The sequence below is a fragment of the Drosophila simulans genome, chromosome 3L, assembly GCF_016746395.2.
Source record: "Drosophila simulans strain w501 chromosome 3L, Prin_Dsim_3.1, whole genome shotgun sequence".
Lineage (NCBI taxonomy): Eukaryota > Metazoa > Arthropoda > Insecta > Diptera > Drosophilidae > Drosophila > Drosophila simulans.
Window position 1 is genome coordinate 15908809 of NC_052522.2, and position 23196 is coordinate 15932004.

A 23196-nucleotide genomic window follows, 5' to 3' on the forward strand; every position below is an offset into this window, starting at 1 on the left:
AAGGGGAATTCTGCATGCTGTGAAAAGTTTGTAACAGAAAGTAGGAAGCGTTTCCAAAAGTGTATATATTTTTTCTGAATCGATAGCCGGATCAATAATACCATATCTGTTGAGAAACAATAATGTTCTCACTTGCACTCCCACCAGCTGAGTAAGAGGTATCTGATAGTCGAGTAAATCGACATATTATTCATAATAATTTATTATTATTTGTAATTGAAATGTACACATGTGTCTATGAATTATTCAACATTTAAACGGATATATTAAATACAAAATACAATTGCATTCCAAATTTACATCACATTACATTTTTGTTAAGATATTTTAATAATTGCAAATAAATAATATGCATTATAACAAATTTTCAATAAAGTCGTAACTAATATTGGTTACGAACTGAAGTTTCTGATAGAATTTCCAGTTTATCTGCAGCATATATTTTCCGGATGGATACGGCATTGCCTTAATTTCAGTTCTGAGATACATTCCTCTTATTAAAATGTCTCCCTTCAATTAAGGATTTTAAGAATTATTACATATATTTCGTATTTGCACTACTTACATAGTACGGGCAAGTGTGATTGATGTTTGAAAAGGGCTTGAAAACCATATATATCAATATTGACAACATATCATAGGGTTTTTTTATAAATCGGCATCCGTCGACACTCTTTTTGTACAACCATGGCTTATATCCGTTTTCCCTTTTTAGGAATCTATAGTCCACTACTACATCATTAGTCGGATGATGAAAGGTTGCATTAAAGTTGAAAACGGTTCTATTTCGATTGATAGCCTTCAAGCGACACTCATTAATTGTAACCCATGATTTGTTGTGGCTAGCGCAATTCACATTTGTAAGTTTATAGGTGACAGAATACTGCTAGTAAGTTGTTAGGTGTTTATGCAATATATACATTTGTATTTGACTTACACTGAATCTCCATGTCAATATAAATGTAGCTAGGATAATAACTATTTTCAACACGTTCGACATGGCCTTTGGATCTTAAATGATGGTGCAAAATAAATGTACCCTTTAAAAATACACCAGACAGCACATTTGCTCAAAACTGCCATTTAATTTAACCAATGTTTAATTGTTTTCATGATTTAGAGTTGAATAGTTTTTAATACCTATTCTGTTTATATAAAATTATTATTTAATACATGTCGGGTAGTTAAACAGATTATTGAAATGGAAAATAATTAACAGCCGTTTTGAGGCGTGAAGGACAGCTAAAAGTTAAGCTGCGATATTTTATTATTCGTTGCTACGTTTTATTATTATAAAGAATATATTTACGTTTTCACTGCAATGTTAAAATGTGTAAATTTGTAATTTTTAATTTTCTTCTAAATATTTAGAACGCTTAAGATTGAAACTTAAATTGCACTGAGCAGTGTTAATAAAATCAAATTAATAACCCAGAAGGAGGATGCGAAGAACGTCTTTCATGGCCACAATAAAATCCAGATGCCACCAGTCAATGGGCACAATGAGGTGCTGAAAGTCAAAGGAGTTGTGTGCCAAATGCTCATTATACAAATTGCACCAAGGAGACGAAGGATCCTGTCACAAAACGCAAACGAGAATGGGAACGAGAACGCTAAGAAGTCAGCCAAAGGCCTCTGGACAAGACACCTTTGGATAGCCGCAGAGACATTGACGGAATGACTGACAGAGCCGGCAATCCTGCGAAAGTCGCACTGAATTCAAATTCAAATTCAAATGAACCCGCAGCCGGGCGAAAAGAATCTATTAAGATATTATCAGGAGGGGTGAATCACAGTGCACACAACCCATGCTGCACATTGTTGCTGACAATTTGGGTCGGGATGAATCTGCCGGGCGGGCGATGATTCGAGGAGGCAGCCCACAATTGCGGCCATTAGTGCGGATCGAGGGGCACGAACAGCGGCCGTCTGCCACTGGATCCGAATCCGCATCAGAATCTGAATCTCAGCCTCAGTCTCAGGACGAGAACAAGGACGATGTGGTTGAGGTTGAGAATGGGGATGCGGATGGGGATGGGGTTGAGGACGCGGCTGAGTAGGGTAGTCGATGCCGGAGCAACCCTTTTTCTTGTCTCGCCCGGCGTGTGTGTGTGTTTTTTCGTTCGTTTTGTAGACATTTTTCGTATGACAACGACAAATATTTGCCGGATAATATGAATAACAAAGCAGAAGGCAGTGAAGGCGAGAGAAGAGGCCACATCAGAGGACGGAAAAGGGGGAAGGGGAGGGGGTATGGCATGCAGTGGGTGGTCGGGCGGTTAAGCGGGTGGTTGAGGGCCGAACACAGGGTGGTTAGCCAGCCAACCTACTTAAGCCGCAGTTAGAGAGACTCAGACTCTCGTCGTTTCTCACTCCCCCGCTCAATATTCGTACACTGTCAACAATTAGAACAAAGTTGTTGAAAATTTATATATTCCAGAATGATAAGTGGAATATATCGAATAAAAACGAAGTTAACTAACTTTTAAAATAACTGCTAAGCATAATGATCAAAGACTAACCAAAATTTAAAGACTTCATATTTAAACAACGAAGGATATACACTTCTCAGCATATATACTTATATATATTATACTTATATACTTACTTATAATATATTACTATTTTATAAATTATTTACCATAACGATAATTGTAGCATACTTTTAAACTTAATTTCATACATATGCATAGGTATGATAATTTCCTTAGCACATTTAAATAATTTTAAGATAATATCTAGTAATTGGTAAATAATTTATTTTACTTTCCAATTTCCTTACTGTTTTTCTCGCAGTGCATTCCCGGCCGGGGCCAGACGACTACAACTTAAACTAAAAGGCTGCACCACGTTGTTGCTGTCGCCGATGTTGCCGCTGTGTTGTTGTTGTTGTCGCCGGTGTCTGAGACGCAGACAACTTCAAAATGGAGCGGATCTGGAGCCGGAGAATAGCACCGGTGGCCCTGCTCGTCGACTGGCTGGACTGACTGACACAAAAGTGCTTTTGTTGCAAAGTTTAATGAAGAAGAACGCGACGGCGACGAGGGGCCAGGGGAACAGATTTGCCAGGACAAATGAGACATGCAAAGCTTGGGTGAAAGTATTGCATAGAAAGGGAATAATTAATGCTGTTGAACAGAATAGGACATTTTTTCAAAAACCATGTGACTTGCAGAACTGCACATAATGAAGGAAAATAGTTGCAAAAATATAGAGATGGTTTAAAATGACTTCAAATGGGAAATTATTAGACAAAGGATTGTATCTACTATAATCCTTATAAGTTGTACACTCTAAGTTTCAATGAAGTTGCAGGACTCATTACACATCCTTTGTCAACTATTTTCTGATTTTGTTTTGCTGTTCATCGAAAGCAAACTAAGATTATTGAAACCCAATCAAATCATCTAGTTACTCGCCATTTGTTGTGACACTAAGCCGACTGATGCGACGCCACAATGCAGCAAATGGCAGTGGCCTCTGGTCAACAAGCCCATAAACTGCGATCTTTTCTGGACACGAAAATTGCCCACTGTCTGGACAACAACCAACAAAAAACAAAAAAAAAAAAAAAACTAAAGGGTAAAAAATTAAAACGTAAACTCGAAAAACAACGGACTGCAAAAACTGCATGCTGAGCTTTGCAGTTGCATCGGTTGGTGTTGCTGTTGTTGCTGCTGCTCCTGATGTTGCTGCTGCTGCTGCTCTTGCCTCTCCTGGCGATGCACTTCAGACGGCGGCGACGACGACGACGACGACGCTTTGTTGCAGCCCAATACAATCGACACACAGACAGGGGCGGTGTGAGGGGGTTGCAAAGGGAAAAAATGCAAGGGGGTTGCAGGGGACATCGCCAACAGACGGGGTCGCGCGGGGTTTTTTTCAATGGTGGGGTGCGGCGAGGAGCGGGACAGGAGGGGTTCCTGCGGGGGTAGAACTGCAGACAAAACAATATGTTTGTTTGGATTATATCCTACATACACACACGTGCAGCGCGCACACACACACACACACCTATGTACACACGCACACAGTTGCATCGATGCGACGTGGCTTCTTTGTATGCGCAAACAATTGGAGCAGGCGGAAGTTGCATGGCGGCGACGCTTGGGTCGTCGGTTGTCCGCTGTCCGTTTGTCCGCTTGTCCGTTGTCCGGACAACCAGTGAGAGCGAGCGGTATGGCCAGAAAGAGACGAGAGCAGAGCGGCGAGACAGAGAGAAATAGGGAGCGAGAGAGGGGACGAGTCACGACCGAACGCCCCATGGTGCACCTTGAAAATGCGTTTTTTCCCATATTTTTTGTATTTTTGCACGGTCCCAGCTTCACTTCCCTACGCCTTGATTAACTGTCAGTGACTGAAAAGTGATTTAATCAAGGCAATGTCCAATCAAACACACAAGAAAACAATAATGAAGGCAAAGTATGGTTGATTACGAAGACATCAAGGTGCCTAAGATGCTCGGTACTGAAATGCAACCATGCCCTAGATTTTAAATCGATTTATGTTTAAATATATTTTAAAATTAGTGGCGGAAGTTATATTTTTTCATATTTATCTGTTTTCGCAGGAATAAAAATAATACTCACATTACTACGAACTAAAGTATTTAAAAATTGTATTTTGTAGAAGAAGTTCAACTGTTTTTAATTCTATAAAAAACCATATACATTTTTCCAAATTTTCAATTCTTTTTGATTTAAAAAGAATATACCCACATTATGCATAGCAAAAGGGTAGAGAAAAACCAAAGTCAGAAGCAACATGTGCTCCATTTGGGGCAAGACGAGGACCTCGATGCGGATTGAGAGTCAGCCCAGGCCCAGATAGGAAATCGTACTTTACCCACAGTAGATCAGACATGGACACGAACTCGGGGCTACCAAGTCCAGTCTCGGGACTGGCCCAAACCGACCAGGCTATTCCCCGGCAGCCAGACCACATCAATCAACTGCTGCCCCTCAAGTTTGCTGCTCCCTCAAGTGAGCATCCTTCAAGACACTGCTCTTAGTCGAAATCCACTTGCATCTCCGCTGATGTTGCTGATGCAACTTTCGTTGCTGCTGCTGCTGCAGTTGCTGTTGCCGATGTTGCTGCTGCGTCAACGTCGCCCATATTTGACATGACCATAATTACAGTCAGTCGTCTGCTGGACTCGCGACGTCGTCGTCTTGGTTTTGCAGCTGGACACGGACACGGACATGGAATTGGGATTGGGATTCGGATCGGGACTCGGATAGGGATAGGGATCGGGATCGGTAGAGGGAACTGTTGCTGGGGGACTGGAGCTTGTTTTGAGCGCGCTTTTTTCAACATATTTGTTGGCGTTTCATCCTCTCAGCGAATGTAAAAAAATTATGCACAGTGTGTTGAAGTGGATCTAAAAATGCGAAAAATTTGGACATTTCAAATTTATAAAATTTACTTATTTTTCATACTATTAGTCGATTTAAACAAGAATGAACCAATTATTTTTGTCATAGTTTTTAACAATTTTGCTCTAAAGTTAATTTGCTTTATTTTTAAACGTTTAAATTCCTATTTTGCTGCAAAAGCTATCAGTTTGTTGTTAATCTTATATATTGGTAAAAATAATGTGGCAGTGCAATCAGGATCTTTCATTATATTTTGTATACAATTTGATTTATAAATTTTAGCAAAACATTGATTGACTTAAGCCCACTGTGCCAGCATCGTGGCACATCTGCAAGCAGCCTATCAATTTTTGACGAGACAATCTCAGAGTCCAAAGGGGCACTGCAAAAAAATGCAGTCGGAGCAATTGGCTGGCGGACCAGGGGTCGCTCGAGAGGTGAGCTTACTGCGGCCAGGGGCGTGGGGCAGCGCTGCAAGAGGGGCGGGGGGTGTTTGAGGGGATGGGGGCCGGTCAGACGTCTGCGGTCTGTGCATAAAATTACGATAAGTGCAGGCGAGGCCGCAGTCCAGAGGGCAGATACTCAGACCCAGAGACTCACCTCACTCACCCATCCTCCTCAGCACCCTGGTGTCCTCCCCCAAACTGCCAGATGAACTGTTGACTGTTGGGCTTCTTCCTTTCTTTTTGTGTGTGTGCCCTCAGCTCTGCGGACTAACGTCATTGTCAACGGCTCCTCGCTGGGAATGTGTGTCCTTTTTTTCTTGCCTTACATAAGCCTATTTGCTTATTATCCTATTAAATGCCAGGCCAAAAAAAGTCACAAACGTACACAGAGAGAAGTTGGGATGGTAGAAATAACACTATAATAACAATAAAGGTAATTTGTTAAAGTAAAATAATAGGTTCCTCATCTTGATTTATCAGAAAAAAAGTTTGAAGCGGTCCAATTTGAGATGGAAACACAATAATTTTAAAAAAGTCTTTGTGTAACAATTATTTTTATCAATAGTATTTTAAAAACACTTATTTTATGACTGCATATACATATTTGGTGTAACTTTTTAAGCTTGCCCAAATTTAAGCTAGATGTTTAGCTTTATAAAAGTACTGATCATTACATTACATTTTAATTTACATTTTATTTTTTTCCAGTGCATCACGGAAGAGTAGCAAAAGAAGACGAGAAAATAACCGGAGAAAAAGTCGAACAAAGCTTAAGAAAAGAACACTTGTATGTACGTTCTCTGCAAAGGATACACAAGTGTCTCATTAAAAGAAATAAAGGACAAGCCAAGCGCCGACGAAGTCCTTAAAGTCGAGACTCGAATCCCTGGCAGACGACAAGGACGGGGAGACGGCGTAGCGAGCGAGTGCGAGCGAGAGGAGTGGCGGGCAGACTGCAAGGAAAGGGCGATTGAAAGGCAGTCGCAACGTGAGCGACTTCAAGGACAACTACAGCCAACAACAAGAACAAGTGCCAAAAAAATCAACGAAAATGCGCTATTAAGGCAATTTTTTCGGTTGGAATCCAACCAATCCCCGAACTTCTCCAACCCACGAAAACCATAGACTGCACAGGAAAAATGTATGTTAAGTTATCCTTTCACTTTCTTTATAATATCATATACAATGTTTCCTTATTTTAAATGTAATATTATAGTAAAGAATGCATCAGTTCCTCGTTTCTTTTAAAGCATAGATGGCTTATTTTCAGCAGGATTCCATTCGAATTTATTTCATTGCTGTCTTCATAATAAACTTAACTTATGGATTCTTAGTTTCAGATCATTGGGGAATATATTCTTTCGGTGTGCCCACGATTACAGCTCTCCCCGCCAGACGGCGGCCACTGACGATGTGGAGAGCATTCGTGGTGGCGAGGGGAGAGCCGGGAGACTGCAGACAGGAGACTGGAGACAGGAGACAGGCGACCGGTCGCAAAGTGGCTCAATGTCAGACACAGACACGGGTACAGACAGCGAGACACAGACACCAGACGCCTCAGCCTCAAAGTGATTCAAATGCTCTGCTCAAACACAGGCTAGGCTCTCTTTGCGCTCTCATCGATGCAACACCAAATGCATGGAAATTTTCGGTAGGACACAAGCGGCAACTCGACGCGATGGATACCCAGCTTTCATAAGCGGGCATGAGGCTTTGTTCCATGACTGTACGAAGTAAAACACTTAAATGTTGCTATAAATCTCTTATATCATGTAAAATAAATTATATCTTTTGCACTTTAGTATACTCAGCACTCAGATAAGTGAAATATTTTTAACTTTATTTCTGATATAACAGTGGAATCAGGCGACCCTTGCACTTTCTATCTCGGTTTATAACCACAATTAAAGAGCGAGGAACACGAGAGACCTCTTTTTTTTAAGATATGACAGTTTTTATGGTTTGACGTCTCAAACAAAAAATGTTTGTATATATTCAAGTAGAATAGATAAGCTACAAAGTAAAGTAACTTATTATTTAAGCTGATTAATTAACTGGCACTTCGTATATAAGAGTAAAATATGTTTCAGATTTCCCTAATATTTGTTGTGTTATTTCAAATTCTTTTTTTAATAGTTAGTCTTACTTTCAATTTAATCAGGACTTCCACTCTTCTTTTCAATTACAGGGTATGCTAAAAGCTCTCTGCTAATGCCGAAAAGGGATAGGGGTAGTCTGTCGCAGTCTGTTTTCCTTCTCGCTCTTTCACTCTGCACTCGTGTTGTTTGTTAGTATGTGTGTGTGCAGCAGCAGACGCATGAAACAAAATACCGAAATTCTATGCGTGACCTTGAAAAGTATTCCTCGTCTGCAGACCGACAACAACAGCAACAACAACAACGTGAGCAAACCATAAAGTCTGCTGCTTCACTCGGTGGTTGTTTGTGTTTGTGTTTGTGTTTGCGTTTGTTTTTGCTTGCGTTTGTGTTTGTGCTTCGCTGTCGTCATCAGCGTCTCTTGCCGATATTTGCGTTTGCATCTTGTTGTTGCCGTCTGCATTTTCCTTGTTGTCTGCTGGGCACAATTTGTTGTTGCTTTTGCTGTTGTTGTTGTCGTTGCTCTTGAGGATTTTTTGGGATAGGTTTTTTTTTCGAACTCATACACTTTCAAACCAAAAGGGTTTCAATAACATATTTTGAAATATATACTGCATACCATTTATATTTTGACATAACTAATTAAGAATCTAACTAACTTACTATATCATAAAATTTATTATGCATACTTGTTTTATGTTTTTAATTCTTTTGGAATGTAAACCATATACTTTAATAATTGTGTTAAATTACTAGAATAATTATTAATTTACCAATTAAATATTCTTGGAACAAGTAAGCATTTTTGATGCTTATAATTTGAATATTTGATGTTAAAAAATCGTACAATTTTTACAGCTATATTTTTGTAAAATGTTAGGATATTTATTAAAAAGCCAAAAAATTTGTGCCATTGCTTTTCGCGTGTACTTTTGATTGTCGTACAACTGAAGTTGGCTTTTGAGCAAAAACATTTTTTTTGAACGCGCCACAAAATTGCAGAGGCGACTCCAACTTGGTTTTTTCGGTTTCGTTCCCCACTCACCCCTCCCCCCATTTCCCGTCTGGCTTGCATTTTGACGTCAGCCGCCTATTTTTGTTGCAGGAGAAGGGGTTCAAAAGAATCGACCAGACATAAAAAAAATATATCCAAGAAATACATTGAATTGAAGGGTTGGGGTGAATTTCCAGTTTGTATCGTGTAATTGCATTCGCCGGCAATCAATTGATAAACGTTAATAAATTTCCCAGAGAAGGTAGTTGTTATTCTAATTGGCCGGCGATTAAGAGTCGTGTATTAAATGCCACAAAGTAACCAGTTTTTTTTTTATATATTTTTTTTCTTCCAGCTCGAGAGCGCCGCGCATGCCCAGTAGCCGATGATGAAGTTGATGATGATGCCACCGCTTCTGTTGCCGTTTTGGGGCAGCTTGTTTATAATTAGCATCTTGCAGTTGATAAGGTCTGGGATCAGTTGCCAGTTGCATGTGTGTTTGTGTGTGTGTCCAAGATTTATGGCAACGACTGGCAACAGGATATTGGCAGGGCTCTCCCCCAAAAAGAATCGCAGACAAACATCCTGCAATCGAGATGTGGCGCAAAAAGAGGCCACATGTTGCACATTGCCATGTAACAAATGCACATAAATTTCAATGTAATCACATTCACATGTCCAAGACTCCTTCCTTGGCTTCCGTTTGCCAGTCGCCTCTGTCTCGGTCTCTCCTGCGTGTTTTGCTTCTTTGGCCTGTTTCCTCTTTGCATTTTTTGTTTGCCAAAGGGTTCGGGCCACATTTCATTCAAGTTAAGACGTAGCAAAGGCAGCCATTCGATTGTTTTTTTTTTTTTGTTGGGCAGTTAAAAAGTGTGGCCTTAAGGCGTTTTCTACCATTGTTGAGTTTTATTTGGAACTGGCAGGACTGCAGGTTATTATTGATTGTTTCCGTTTGGTAAGTAGAAAAAATCAAATTAACAAATTAAATTATTATTAGATATTCCAAAGCCTACGCCTAATTTCCACTTATGCAATTGCATTTTGCAAATACCCAAACCAACTTGAAAAAAGGGCCCAAAAATGTGTGGAAAACTTTTCAATGCCAAAACCCAGACAGTCGGGCAGACGGAAGTGGGTGGAGTGTTCGGTTTTCGGTTTTGGCCATTTCGGATGGGTTGAATCTCCGTGGTCCAAAATGCGAGGGGGTTGCTAACGGTCTGGCCCCAAGGTGGAATTTACTTTGGCATTTTTTCTCGCCTGTTGTACCTTTTTTGGACTTGTGTTTTTCTTTTTGAAAATTTGATTTCGGAAATGTGTCTGGCTGGCTGGCATTTGTTGTTTGCGGACAGGTTGAAGGTCGTCGGGCGTCGGGCAAATTAATCACGATATTAACTACCCTATCTGTTCGTACGGGGGTTGTTATTCGCACTCATGAGTCGCATGAGTTATGACTCACGGCGGCACTTGAATTGAATTTTAATTGCCGGACCTGTTGCCCGCTAGATAAATACGGTGGCCATATGCCTAATGGCCAGCTAATTAGGGGAGAGATATCGCCGGCGGCCATGGAAGGGGTAAGGGGGGTGGGGGGCAAACTTTCCGCCTGTCTCCGATTTTGCAGCACAATCAGAGCTGCTGATTATACACAATAATGCCAAGCAGAGCAGAGCAGCACAACACAACACAGCACAAAAGGAAAGTAAAACAGACCAGACAGAGGGCCTCAAAAGCCAGACAGACTTCCCAGTCCACCAGAAATTGTCGTCGCTCTTACCCAATCCCAAAATGTCTGGCGGCTGCTGTCGAACTGCAAGCGAATTGAGACTACAAAACGCATGAAATGTTTCACCGCCCACACACCGGGTTAATGGTGGCAGGGGGCGGGGCGCATGGGGGCAGGTAGGACAAGGGAATCACTGAAAAACATAGTGCAACACTTTGAAAAGAACATTTCTGAACGACAATCTGCGTAGTAACGAAGCAATAGTGATTATGGATATAATAGTGTTAAGAAAGTGTATATGAAATTGATAATAGAGTGGACTAGATTATAAGTAAGATATAGTAAAAAAATAAAATAGTAGCTAATATATACATTTATTTATAAATTTAATAAAAATTCTTAGTTTTAGAGTTTATTAAGTCATATAAATAATCTTATTGTGGCCACTAATAATCTAGCTTAAGATAAATCAAATATCTAAAGTGATTTCTTTCAGTGCATCCAGCATAAGAGACACTCGTCGCATGTGCAACGCATGCCATCTCGCTCTCGCCCACAGCTGCGTGTGCTGCGCCTTTGTGCAGGCAACAGAAAATAAAGTTTATGACTTTGACTGCCGACGGCAGCGACGAACGACGAACGACCAACGACGAGCGATGAGTGGTGAACAACGAGCGGAGAACGAGGACGTCTGACGATGTCTGCACCGGCGTCTATTATTGCCGATTTGGCATTGTTGTTATTGTTCTGCACGTTGTTGTTGCTGCTGCAGGGCGGCACTTGAGGCCTCCACTACAGTGGCATGCACACCGAAATGGCGAACTTCAGTGCCATCACCAAAAGATGGCTTTTGGATATGGATTCGAACTCAAAAGATGTCACCAGAACCACGGAACTGCAATCTTAATCGCTTACCAACTCAATACAATTTAGATTATATAACACTATAGAACACTATTTGGAAATCTAGAAATTTGTTTTTTAACTATGTAACTAACTTTCTCTACCAAATGCCGAACTCATGCAAGTAACCTATTCCTAAGATTTAGCTGTTTGCTCAATATTTAAAAAGTGTATTCTATTTACGTACTATTTACTTACTATTTATTTAAATTAAAAACCATATATGTAAAGAACTGAATCTTGCGAATAACATTTCAGCGAGAACCTTTTCTAAGCATCCCCTTCCCTAAATTGACTATTTTAACTTTACCGACCACTTTCATCTATCAATTTCACACAATTTGGAACTTGGCAAGTGAACTACGAGTTTCCTTTAACTATTTGAACTGCCATTACTCTTTTTTTTCCCCCGCTCACTTCTTGGGAACTCACCTAGTAAATCACATTATCACATGTAACTCGCACTCTGGCGGGCAAACTCAAGTACACGCCGAAAAATACAAAAATTTGAGACGACGACGGCGACAATCTAAAATGCCGCAGGCCACTCCGAAAAAGCCAAAAACAAGAAAATCACGAAAATAAGAAAATAAAATAAAATAACATGAAATAAAATAAGTAGAAAACGTCGAGGAGTAGACGAGCAAGTGCAAACAAAGCCAGAAGGCGTTGCGAAACTTTGGCGCGTCATTCATCCTCATCCAGAGTCGAAAATATTGCACCCTCGAGCCTGCAAAGCGCACACACACACACACACAGAAGCTCAGACGCAGACACACAGATACACAGAAAGTCACACATTTATAGCCCGAAAATTAAGTGAAGCGTAAGCTGAAATGCACTCCCACTCAACGAGGCACCGCAGCGCTCCACCCCCAAACCCCTAACCCCTAAAATCCCATCACCCCCCAACTGCCTCTTTTCCAATTGCGTCTGGCTCGCCGTCTGCCACTTGGCGCTCCTGAATTGGTATAGGTTCGTCTGTGCCTGTAAGTCTATGTGTGTGTGTGTGCGTGTGCTTAACCTTGAAAAACGAACGAGTCCAGTCGGACCCCAACCCCCCGCACAAAGCCACCCCCTAACGACCCACAACTCCTGGCGAGTTGACAGGCCGGCGACGATTTTCATCCTCTCGCAGCCGGGCGAGTTGGTAAAATGAAATTTACGAAATATGCTACAGTGGTTATTCACTAAATGAAATGTTTTAAATTACATTTTTCATCACTTTTTTAAATTTGATACATAAATCAGTGTTTGAAAGATAGAAACGATTTCGAAACTATTCATCTTTTTAGAAATAATTAAAAGTATATGAAAGTTACAAATATAATATATTTTATTTCTGTTTTTTACGATTATTTATGGTTGCTTATTAAATTTCTAGCAAAACAAAACTTTACTGTGTAAAAGGTTATTGGGTTACAAATTTTTGAAAAACAATTCAAATTTAGAAAGCCCTGCCAAATTTCCAAAAACCTGAAACCCATTCAGATAGCACTGTAATTATTGTTCATCCTGTACTTTGTTATTATATTGTTATATTTTTTTGGCCACTTCATCATCGTCATCTTTTCGGGCATTTAAAGCAACAGAAGCTGTGGCTGAGTTTTCGGAATTGAATTCAATATTTTTGCGGTGGGCGGAAGATTGAGATTGGGATTGCGATTGGGAATGGGACTGGAATCGAGGAGCAGAGCAGAGTGGCGAGAAGTGACTTTTGCACCCCTTTTAAGCGCTGCCTTGAAAGTCTGGCCAGCAATCCAGACAGCCAGACAGACAGGGGTGGCGGGGTAAAAGGGTTCGCCCCCGCTGCGCCCCTGTCCATCATTTCGATTGAGAAATACTTTGCGGACCCCTTGGGCCAAGTTAAAATGAATTACAAACACTTTTTGTTTGTCGTTGCCGCTGCTGCTTCTTCTGCTTCTTTCACTGACTTTGCTTGCGGATTGATGTTCCGGGAAAATGAAAATGTCAAAGTTGAGCCAAGGCCCGGTCAAAATGGCAACTTATTACCATTACGAAATCTAAGCTAAATTGAGATGAGTTTTTGGGACGTAATGTCTCAGCTGAAAATTCACAAGGAAGTTTTTAATTGTGATTGGTCGTCTTATTTTGCGATAGGCGAGATTTCATTTGGGTTTACTTTTGTAAGTTGTTGGGAAATTCCTTTTCTAAAAATGATATATAAAATGGATATACACAATTAAAGAAAATAAATATTCTGTGATAGTTTAAAGGAGTAGTTCTTGAGTGTACTTTTGCTTGAAAGTTTAGTTAAATTGAAATACTTTTGCTATTAGTTGGCAATCATTCATGAGCCGACTCGTCTTGGTTTTTTCTCTTGATTTTTTTGCCTTTTCTTATTCCCCTGGTTACGTTACGTGGCTTTATTTATGAGTTTGTCTGCTCCCTGACAGCCGTGCAGCTGCAGCGTACTGGCCCCCACCCATCCTGCTCCTCCTCCTCCTCCATTATGTCTGTCCAGGATCATCGAGTCCGCCACACGTCAACTTCATTCGCCCCGTCGCTGGCATCGCTCTCATCGCTGTCAACGTCATCAGTCGTCGCGCTGTCGCCGCCGCTCGCCAAATGCATCAATAATGCTTCCAGCGGATCCAATTGTTGTTGCTCCGCTGCAGTGAGTTGCAATTGTTGTCTGGCCCACAAAGTAACGGGGAGGGGGTGTAAAGGGGGCGTGACTGCGACTGGTCCATATGCTTGCCTCGCCGACGCCGCTCAAATTAATGAAAACTAATGCGACACTGAGAAATTGATGATTGCCGGCGTCGTCTGCAGAAAAGCGACCAACATTACACTTGGGAAACTTTTTTCTACGAAAAATAGAAAAAAAGGATCTGGGACTAAAGCCAGAGTCCTGCATTTAACGCCTATCAAGGGTTCTAAAAGATCTTTTAATATTTAGATCAATTTTTTATTTATTTTGTTATGGCGTAGAAAGTGGAATAATAAAAGGAATAGTTTAATAATACCCAATAAAGCGGAATTTTAGAGTGTATTTTTATAATTTTTTAAAATTCTTTTTAAGGTAATTTGTAAAATTAGGTTACTAGGTTTCCCTGGTGAAAGAGCTTGGATTTTAAGCTTATTTAAGCTTTTTTCTGAATTGAACCAATACCTGTGGCAGGTAACTGCGATTTCTTCAGGTGTATCACCGTCTGCAGTTGGCTCGTTGCCCCCCAGCACCCCACCTTCTTGCTTCTCCCCTTTTGCTTTTTGGGGCCGAGACATTAAAAATGACTGCGACTGCGGCTGCTTTTCTGTCTGTGTCTGTTTGTGAGTCTGAGTCCGTCTGCCGCTGCACTTTGGATCGCTTTTGCTTTTGGGGCAACAAAAGGGACCAAAAGCCGACCAGACGTAGTCGGGATGGCACCGGGAATGGGGTTGAGGTTGAGGATGTGGATAAGGTTGGCTTTGGGGGGCGGGGGACAGACGGCGAGGAGACTGATTGATGCCGTCAAATAAAAATTTGTTGCGAGTGGCAAGCGGATCGGCCGGACTCGCTGACCCGTCGGCGATTGCGGATCCAGCTGTGGGACTGTACTTGGATAAATAAGAACTAAAGTACATACTTAAGCAGCAAGAAAGATAATTATGTGAAATCAAGTTAAATATCATCAATTATAAATATATAAATATATTTAAGAGTTTCGTTCTTTTGTATTAATTGTGCCCTACTTCATCAAAGTATTAAATACACTTATGATTTTACGTATGTAATGTAATGTAATGTAATATGAATGTAGTATTTATGACAGTATAAAATACATATTCAAAAACGTTTTATATTTTATATTTCTATTAGAATTAATACTTTCATTCATTATTAAATTGATTTATTAATTTATATTTTATATTTACATTTTGATTTTAATTATTGTAATAGTGTATTACACTATAATAATTAGAAGATAAAATTAATAATATAAAATGATTTTTAAATCTATAAAAAGGCTGCATTAAAACCCCAACTTATAGTGCATTATGGGTTCGTTTCGACTTTGTTTATCCCTGAGTAGCAGCATCGCTCGCCTATTAAGTTGTCAAACACAACCCAAGGGAACTTTGCATTGTGTCGGTGATGTAGCTGTTACGCAGCTTCCGCTGCTTTTGTCACTAGCCAGACCAGACTCACCCAGCCACCACCCACCTGCCCGAGCACCTGACCCACCTGATCCACCTGTCTGCTTATCTGGCCCACAATAATTTCGCGAGCAGCGGAAAATTGTGTGCGCGCCTATTCATCGGCTGGCTGCGACTGTGACTGTGACTCCACCACTTCCGCCGACACAGTTGTTGTTGGCGCTGCGCTTTTTATTTGACTTATGACGACGGGACTTTGTTCCCTATCTGTATTATTTCATTTTATTTTATTTCACATTTTTTTCCAGCCGCCTTCCGCGACTGACTCTCGCTGGTACTCGTGCTGGGTAAAAGGGGTGTCTATTTGCCCTGGTCCGTTGTCTCGCTTAACTTTTTTATTGCCAGACGAAGCGCAAACATTTGCGAGTATTAATTAACGCTTTGTTGAAGTTTGCGCTTCGATGTCGCCGCCCAGACATCGATGTAGACCTAGACGTTTGACGTAGACTTTGTCAAATGTAATGCCGGGCAAATATTACGTAGCCGACCCGTTGGCGGCCCCCATCATTCGGTACAGTAGCTATTGCTCATAATTATTGCGAGATTTTACAAATTTGGGTCATACGCAAATGCATAAATTCACTGTGTACATATGTTTATTTATTTAAATTTGGCAATCAATAAACTTTAGACACGTTTTTAGCCTCTTTCAATTAAATTCAAATCATTTATAATTGCATAATTATATGCAAAAGATGTGCTTTGCAATAAATAATTATTGATATATTTATGGAAATTTATTTATTTATTTAGATTTGGCAATCAATAAACTTTAGACACGTTTTTAGCCTCTTTCAATTAAATTCAAATCATTTATAATTGCATCTAATGATAATTATATGCAAAAAATGTGCTTTGCAATAAATAATTATTTATATATTTATGGAAATTTATAAAAAAAAAGTTAATTGTTTTAAAAAGCATTAGGCAATTCAGCGAAATGCTATTTACTAAGAATCATTAATCACTTTGATATTTTTAATAAGAATATATAACTATTATCACATTTAGCATTTAAGCGACCACTACTGTATATTCATAGCTCGTTTTAAGCCTGTGATTCAGATTTAGATTGAGATACGGCTTTCCGTAGTCGTCGGCTGTGGTGCTCACTCAATTATTCAGGCATAATAAGCAAATTGTTTTAATATGCATAAATATCTTGTACGCCATTTGGCAAACAAGTCAAAACTGCCAGACAAACTGGCAGGCAGTGGCGCAGACAGACAGCTGCAGGGGGGGAAGGGGGTTGGTTCGAAAGGGGGCTTACAACAACAACAACAACGGGCGACTGCATAATGCCCATGGGATATACAAAAGGTGTGCTTACATATATTTAACCTTCAAGATCCGCAGACTAAATATGCCAGCAAACATTTTTGCCACACAAACAACTGACAATGTGGACTTTCTCAATGCCCTGATATTGGTTTTTCAATTCATCATTATGTGACACCTAATCACTTAATAATATGTTAATTTTCTGCATTTTATTTTGGGTACAAGTATACCTCAACTTTGCCAAAGTATATATTATTTTATGGAGATTTTATTAATGATTGTTATCATAGGAAGTATAGAATTCATATGGATACAATTGTGAAATATACTTGATTTATATAAAAAACTATACAAAATGTTAGAAGAAAGTTAAGAAAGTGTATATGAAATTGATAATAGAGTGGACTAGATTATAAGTAAGATATAGTAAAAAAATAAAATAGTAGCTAATATATACATTTATTTATAAATTTAATAAAAATTCTTAGTTTTAGAGTTTATTAAGTCATATAAATAATCTTATTGTGGCCACTAATAATCTAGCTTAAGATAAATCAAATATCTAAAGTGATTTCTTTCAGTGCATCCAGCATAAGAGACACTCGTCGCATGTGCAACGCATGCCATCTCGCTCTCGCCCACAGCTGCGTGTGCTGCGCCTTTGTGCAGGCAACAGAAAATAAAGTTTATGACTTTGACTGCCGACGGCAGCGACGAACGACGAACGACCAACGACGAGCGATGAGTGGTGAACAACGAGCGGAGAACGAGGACGTCTGACGATGTCTGCACCGGCGTCTATTATTGCCGATTTGGCATTGTTGTTATTGTTCTGCACGTTGTTGTTGCTGCTGCAGGGCGGCACTTGAGGCCTCCACTACAGTGGCATGCACACCGAAATGGCGAACTTCAGTGCCATCACCAAAAGATGGCTTTTGGATATGGATTCGAACTCAAAAGATGTCACCAGAACCACGGAACTGCAATCTTAATCGCTTACCAACTCAATACAATTTAGATTATATAACACTATAGAACACTATTTGGAAATCTAGAAATTTGTTTTTTAACTATGTAACTAACTTTCTCTACCAAATGCCGAACTCATGCAAGTAACCTATTCCTAAGATTTAGCTGTTTGCTCAATATTTAAAAAGTGTATTCTATTTACGTACTATTTACTTACTATTTATTTAAATTAAAAACCATATATGTAAAGAACTGAATCTTGCGAATAACATTTCAGCGAGAACCTTTTCTAAGCATCCCCTTCCCTAAATTGACTATTTTAACTTTACCGACCACTTTCATCTATCAATTTCACACAATTTGGAACTTGGCAAGTGAACTACGAGTTTCCTTTAACTATTTGAACTGCCATTACTCTTTTTTTTCCCCCGCTCACTTCTTGGGAACTCACCTAGTAAATCACATTATCACATGTAACTCGCACTCTGGCGGGCAAACTCAAGTACACGCCGAAAAATACAAAAATTTGAGACGACGACGGCGACAATCTAAAATGCCGCAGGCCACTCCGAAAAAGCCAAAAACAAGAAAATCACGAAAATAAGAAAATAAAATAAAATAACATGAAATAAAATAAGTAGAAAACGTCGAGGAGTAGACGAGCAAGTGCAAACAAAGCCAGAAGGCGTTGCGAAACTTTGGCGCGTCATTCATCCTCATCCAGAGTCGAAAATATTGCACCCTCGAGCCTGCAAAGCGCACACACACACACACACAGAAGCTCAGACGCAGACACACAGATACACAGAAAGTCACACATTTATAGCCCGAAAATTAAGTGAAGCGTAAGCTGAAATGCACTCCCACTCAACGAGGCACCGCAGCGCTCCACCCCCAAACCCCTAACCCCTAAAATCCCATCACCCCCCAACTGCCTCTTTTCCAATTGCGTCTGGCTCGCCGTCTGCCACTTGGCGCTCCTGAATTGGTATAGGTTCGTCTGTGCCTGTAAGTCTATGTGTGTGTGTGTGCGTGTGCTTAACCTTGAAAAACGAACGAGTCCAGTCGGACCCCAACCCCCCGCACAAAGCCACCCCCTAACGACCCACAACTCCTGGCGAGTTGACAGGCCGGCGACGATTTTCATCCTCTCGCAGCCGGGCGAGTTGGTAAAATGAAATTTACGAAATATGCTACAGTGGTTATTCACTAAATGAAATGTTTTAAATTACATTTTTCATCACTTTTTTAAATTTGATACATAAATCAGTGTTTGAAAGATAGAAACGATTTCGAAACTATTCATCTTTTTAGAAATAATTAAAAGTATATGAAAGTTACAAATATAATATATTTTATTTCTGTTTTTTACGATTATTTATGGTTGCTTATTAAATTTCTAGCAAAACAAAACTTTACTGTGTAAAAGGTTATTGGGTTACAAATTTTTGAAAAACAATTCAAATTTAGAAAGCCCTGCCAAATTTCCAAAAACCTGAAACCCATTCAGATAGCACTGTAATTATTGTTCATCCTGTACTTTGTTATTATATTGTTATATTTTTTTGGCCACTTCATCATCGTCATCTTTTCGGGCATTTAAAGCAACAGAAGCTGTGGCTGAGTTTTCGGAATTGAATTCAATATTTTTGCGGTGGGCGGAAGATTGAGATTGGGATTGCGATTGGGAATGGGACTGGAATCGAGGAGCAGAGCAGAGTGGCGAGAAGTGACTTTTGCACCCCTTTTAAGCGCTGCCTTGAAAGTCTGGCCAGCAATCCAGACAGCCAGACAGACAGGGGTGGCGGGGTAAAAGGGTTCGCCCCCGCTGCGCCCCTGTCCATCATTTCGATTGAGAAATACTTTGCGGACCCCTTGGGCCAAGTTAAAATGAATTACAAACACTTTTTGTTTGTCGTTGCCGCTGCTGCTTCTTCTGCTTCTTTCACTGACTTTGCTTGCGGATTGATGTTCCGGGAAAATGAAAATGTCAAAGTTGAGCCAAGGCCCGGTCAAAATGGCAACTTATTACCATTACGAAATCTAAGCTAAATTGAGATGAGTTTTTGGGACGTAATGTCTCAGCTGAAAATTCACAAGGAAGTTTTTAATTGTGATTGGTCGTCTTATTTTGCGATAGGCGAGATTTCATTTGGGTTTACTTTTGTAAGTTGTTGGGAAATTCCTTTTCTAAAAATGATATATAAAATGGATATACACAATTAAAGAAAATAAATATTCTGTGATAGTTTAAAGGAGTAGTTCTTGAGTGTACTTTTGCTTGAAAGTTTAGTTAAATTGAAATACTTTTGCTATTAGTTGGCAATCATTCATGAGCCGACTCGTCTTGGTTTTTTCTCTTGATTTTTTTGCCTTTTCTTATTCCCCTGGTTACGTTACGTGGCTTTATTTATGAGTTTGTCTGCTCCCTGACAGCCGTGCAGCTGCAGCGTACTGGCCCCCACCCATCCTGCTCCTCCTCCTCCTCCATTATGTCTGTCCAGGATCATCGAGTCCGCCACACGTCAACTTCATTCGCCCCGTCGCTGGCATCGCTCTCATCGCTGTCAACGTCATCAGTCGTCGCGCTGTCGCCGCCGCTCGCCAAATGCATCAATAATGCTTCCAGCGGATCCAATTGTTGTTGCTCCGCTGCAGTGAGTTGCAATTGTTGTCTGGCCCACAAAGTAACGGGGAGGGGGTGTAAAGGGGGCGTGACTGCGACTGGTCCATATGCTTGCCTCGCCGACGCCGCTCAAATTAATGAAAACTAATGCGACACTGAGAAATTGATGATTGCCGGCGTCGTCTGCAGAAAAGCGACCAACATTACACTTGGGAAACTTTTTTCTACGAAAAATAGAAAAAAAGGATCTGGGACTAAAGCCAGAGTCCTGCATTTAACGCCTATCAAGGGTTCTAAAAGATCTTTTAATATTTAGATCAATTTTTTATTTATTTTGTTATGGCGTAGAAAGTGGAATAATAAAAGGAATAGTTTAATAATACCCAATAAAGCGGAATTTTAGAGTGTATTTTTATAATTTTTTAAAATTCTTTTTAAGGTAATTTGTAAAATTAGGTTACTAGGTTTCCCTGGTGAAAGAGCTTGGATTTTAAGCTTATTTAAGCTTTTTTCTGAATTGAACCAATACCTGTGGCAGGTAACTGCGATTTCTTCAGGTGTATCACCGTCTGCAGTTGGCTCGTTGCCCCCCAGCACCCCACCTTCTTGCTTCTCCCCTTTTGCTTTTTGGGGCCGAGACATTAAAAATGACTGCGACTGCGGCTGCTTTTCTGTCTGTGTCTGTTTGTGAGTCTGAGTCCGTCTGCCGCTGCACTTTGGATCGCTTTTGCTTTTGGGGCAACAAAAGGGACCAAAAGCCGACCAGACGTAGTCGGGATGGCACCGGGAATGGGGTTGAGGTTGAGGATGTGGATAAGGTTGGCTTTGGGGGGCGGGGGACAGACGGCGAGGAGACTGATTGATGCCGTCAAATAAAAATTTGTTGCGAGTGGCAAGCGGATCGGCCGGACTCGCTGACCCGTCGGCGATTGCGGATCCAGCTGTGGGACTGTACTTGGATAAATAAGAACTAAAGTACATACTTAAGCAGCAAGAAAGATAATTATGTGAAATCAAGTTAAATATCATCAATTATAAATATATAAATATATTTAAGAGTTTCGTTCTTTTGTATTAATTGTGCCCTACTTCATCAAAGTATTAAATACACTTATGATTTTACGTATGTAATGTAATGTAATGTAATATGAATGTAGTATTTATGACAGTATAAAATACATATTCAAAAACGTTTTATATTTTATATTTCTATTAGAATTAATACTTTCATTCATTATTAAATTGATTTATTAATTTATATTTTATATTTACATTTTGATTTTAATTATTGTAATAGTGTATTACACTATAATAATTAGAAGATAAAATTAATAATATAAAATGATTTTTAAATCTATAAAAAGGCTGCATTAAAACCCCAACTTATAGTGCATTATGGGTTCGTTTCGACTTTGTTTATCCCTGAGTAGCAGCATCGCTCGCCTATTAAGTTGTCAAACACAACCCAAGGGAACTTTGCATTGTGTCGGTGATGTAGCTGTTACGCAGCTTCCGCTGCTTTTGTCACTAGCCAGACCAGACTCACCCAGCCACCACCCACCTGCCCGAGCACCTGACCCACCTGATCCACCTGTCTGCTTATCTGGCCCACAATAATTTCGCGAGCAGCGGAAAATTGTGTGCGCGCCTATTCATCGGCTGGCTGCGACTGTGACTGTGACTCCACCACTTCCGCCGACACAGTTGTTGTTGGCGCTGCGCTTTTTATTTGACTTATGACGACGGGACTTTGTTCCCTATCTGTATTATTTCATTTTATTTTATTTCACATTTTTTTCCAGCCGCCTTCCGCGACTGACTCTCGCTGGTACTCGTGCTGGGTAAAAGGGGTGTCTATTTGCCCTGGTCCGTTGTCTCGCTTAACTTTTTTATTGCCAGACGAAGCGCAAACATTTGCGAGTATTAATTAACGCTTTGTTGAAGTTTGCGCTTCGATGTCGCCGCCCAGACATCGATGTAGACCTAGACGTTTGACGTAGACTTTGTCAAATGTAATGCCGGGCAAATATTACGTAGCCGACCCGTTGGCGGCCCCCATCATTCGGTACAGTAGCTATTGCTCATAATTATTGCGAGATTTTACAAATTTGGGTCATACGCAAATGCATAAATTCACTGTGTACATATGTTTATTTATTTAAATTTGGCAATCAATAAACTTTAGACACGTTTTTAGCCTCTTTCAATTAAATTCAAATCATTTATAATTGCATAATTATATGCAAAAGATGTGCTTTGCAATAAATAATTATTGATATATTTATGGAAATTTATTTATTTATTTAGATTTGGCAATCAATAAACTTTAGACACGTTTTTAGCCTCTTTCAATTAAATTCAAATCATTTATAATTGCATCTAATGATAATTATATGCAAAAAATGTGCTTTGCAATAAATAATTATTTATATATTTATGGAAATTTATAAAAAAAAAGTTAATTGTTTTAAAAAGCATTAGGCAATTCAGCGAAATGCTATTTACTAAGAATCATTAATCACTTTGATATTTTTAATAAGAATATATAACTATTATCACATTTAGCATTTAAGCGACCACTACTGTATATTCATAGCTCGTTTTAAGCCTGTGATTCAGATT

At 39.9% G+C, this 23196-nt stretch overlaps 2 protein-coding genes and 1 long non-coding RNA gene across 4 annotated transcripts in view; 1 reads left to right on the plus strand and 2 right to left on the minus strand.

The window, feature by feature from the left end:
- LOC27207496 (mucin-19) overlaps positions 1 to 23196 on the minus strand; it is an 81011-nt gene that overhangs the window by 31469 nt on the left and 26346 nt on the right. The gene's annotated exons all lie outside the window — the stretch shown is intronic.
- LOC6738253 lies at positions 186 to 1743 on the minus strand. Its single transcript, XM_039294156.2, has 3 exons — positions 938 to 1743; positions 566 to 883; positions 186 to 510 (listed from the first exon to the last, which is right to left on the minus strand). Exons 1-3 carry the CDS (start codon positions 998 to 1000, stop codon positions 355 to 357), a joined length of 537 nt encoding a protein of 178 aa, XP_039150090.1. The 5' UTR covers positions 1001 to 1743; the 3' UTR covers positions 186 to 354.
- Positions 5636 to 7805, plus strand: LOC120284816. Of its 2 annotated transcripts, none has more exons than XR_005544071.2 (3): positions 5636 to 5812; positions 6530 to 6962; positions 7162 to 7805. It is a non-coding gene; the product is annotated as an uncharacterized LOC120284816 (long non-coding RNA). The 2 variants fall into 2 exon arrangements; XR_005544070.2 differs by having other exon boundaries at positions 5637 to 5812; positions 7156 to 7803.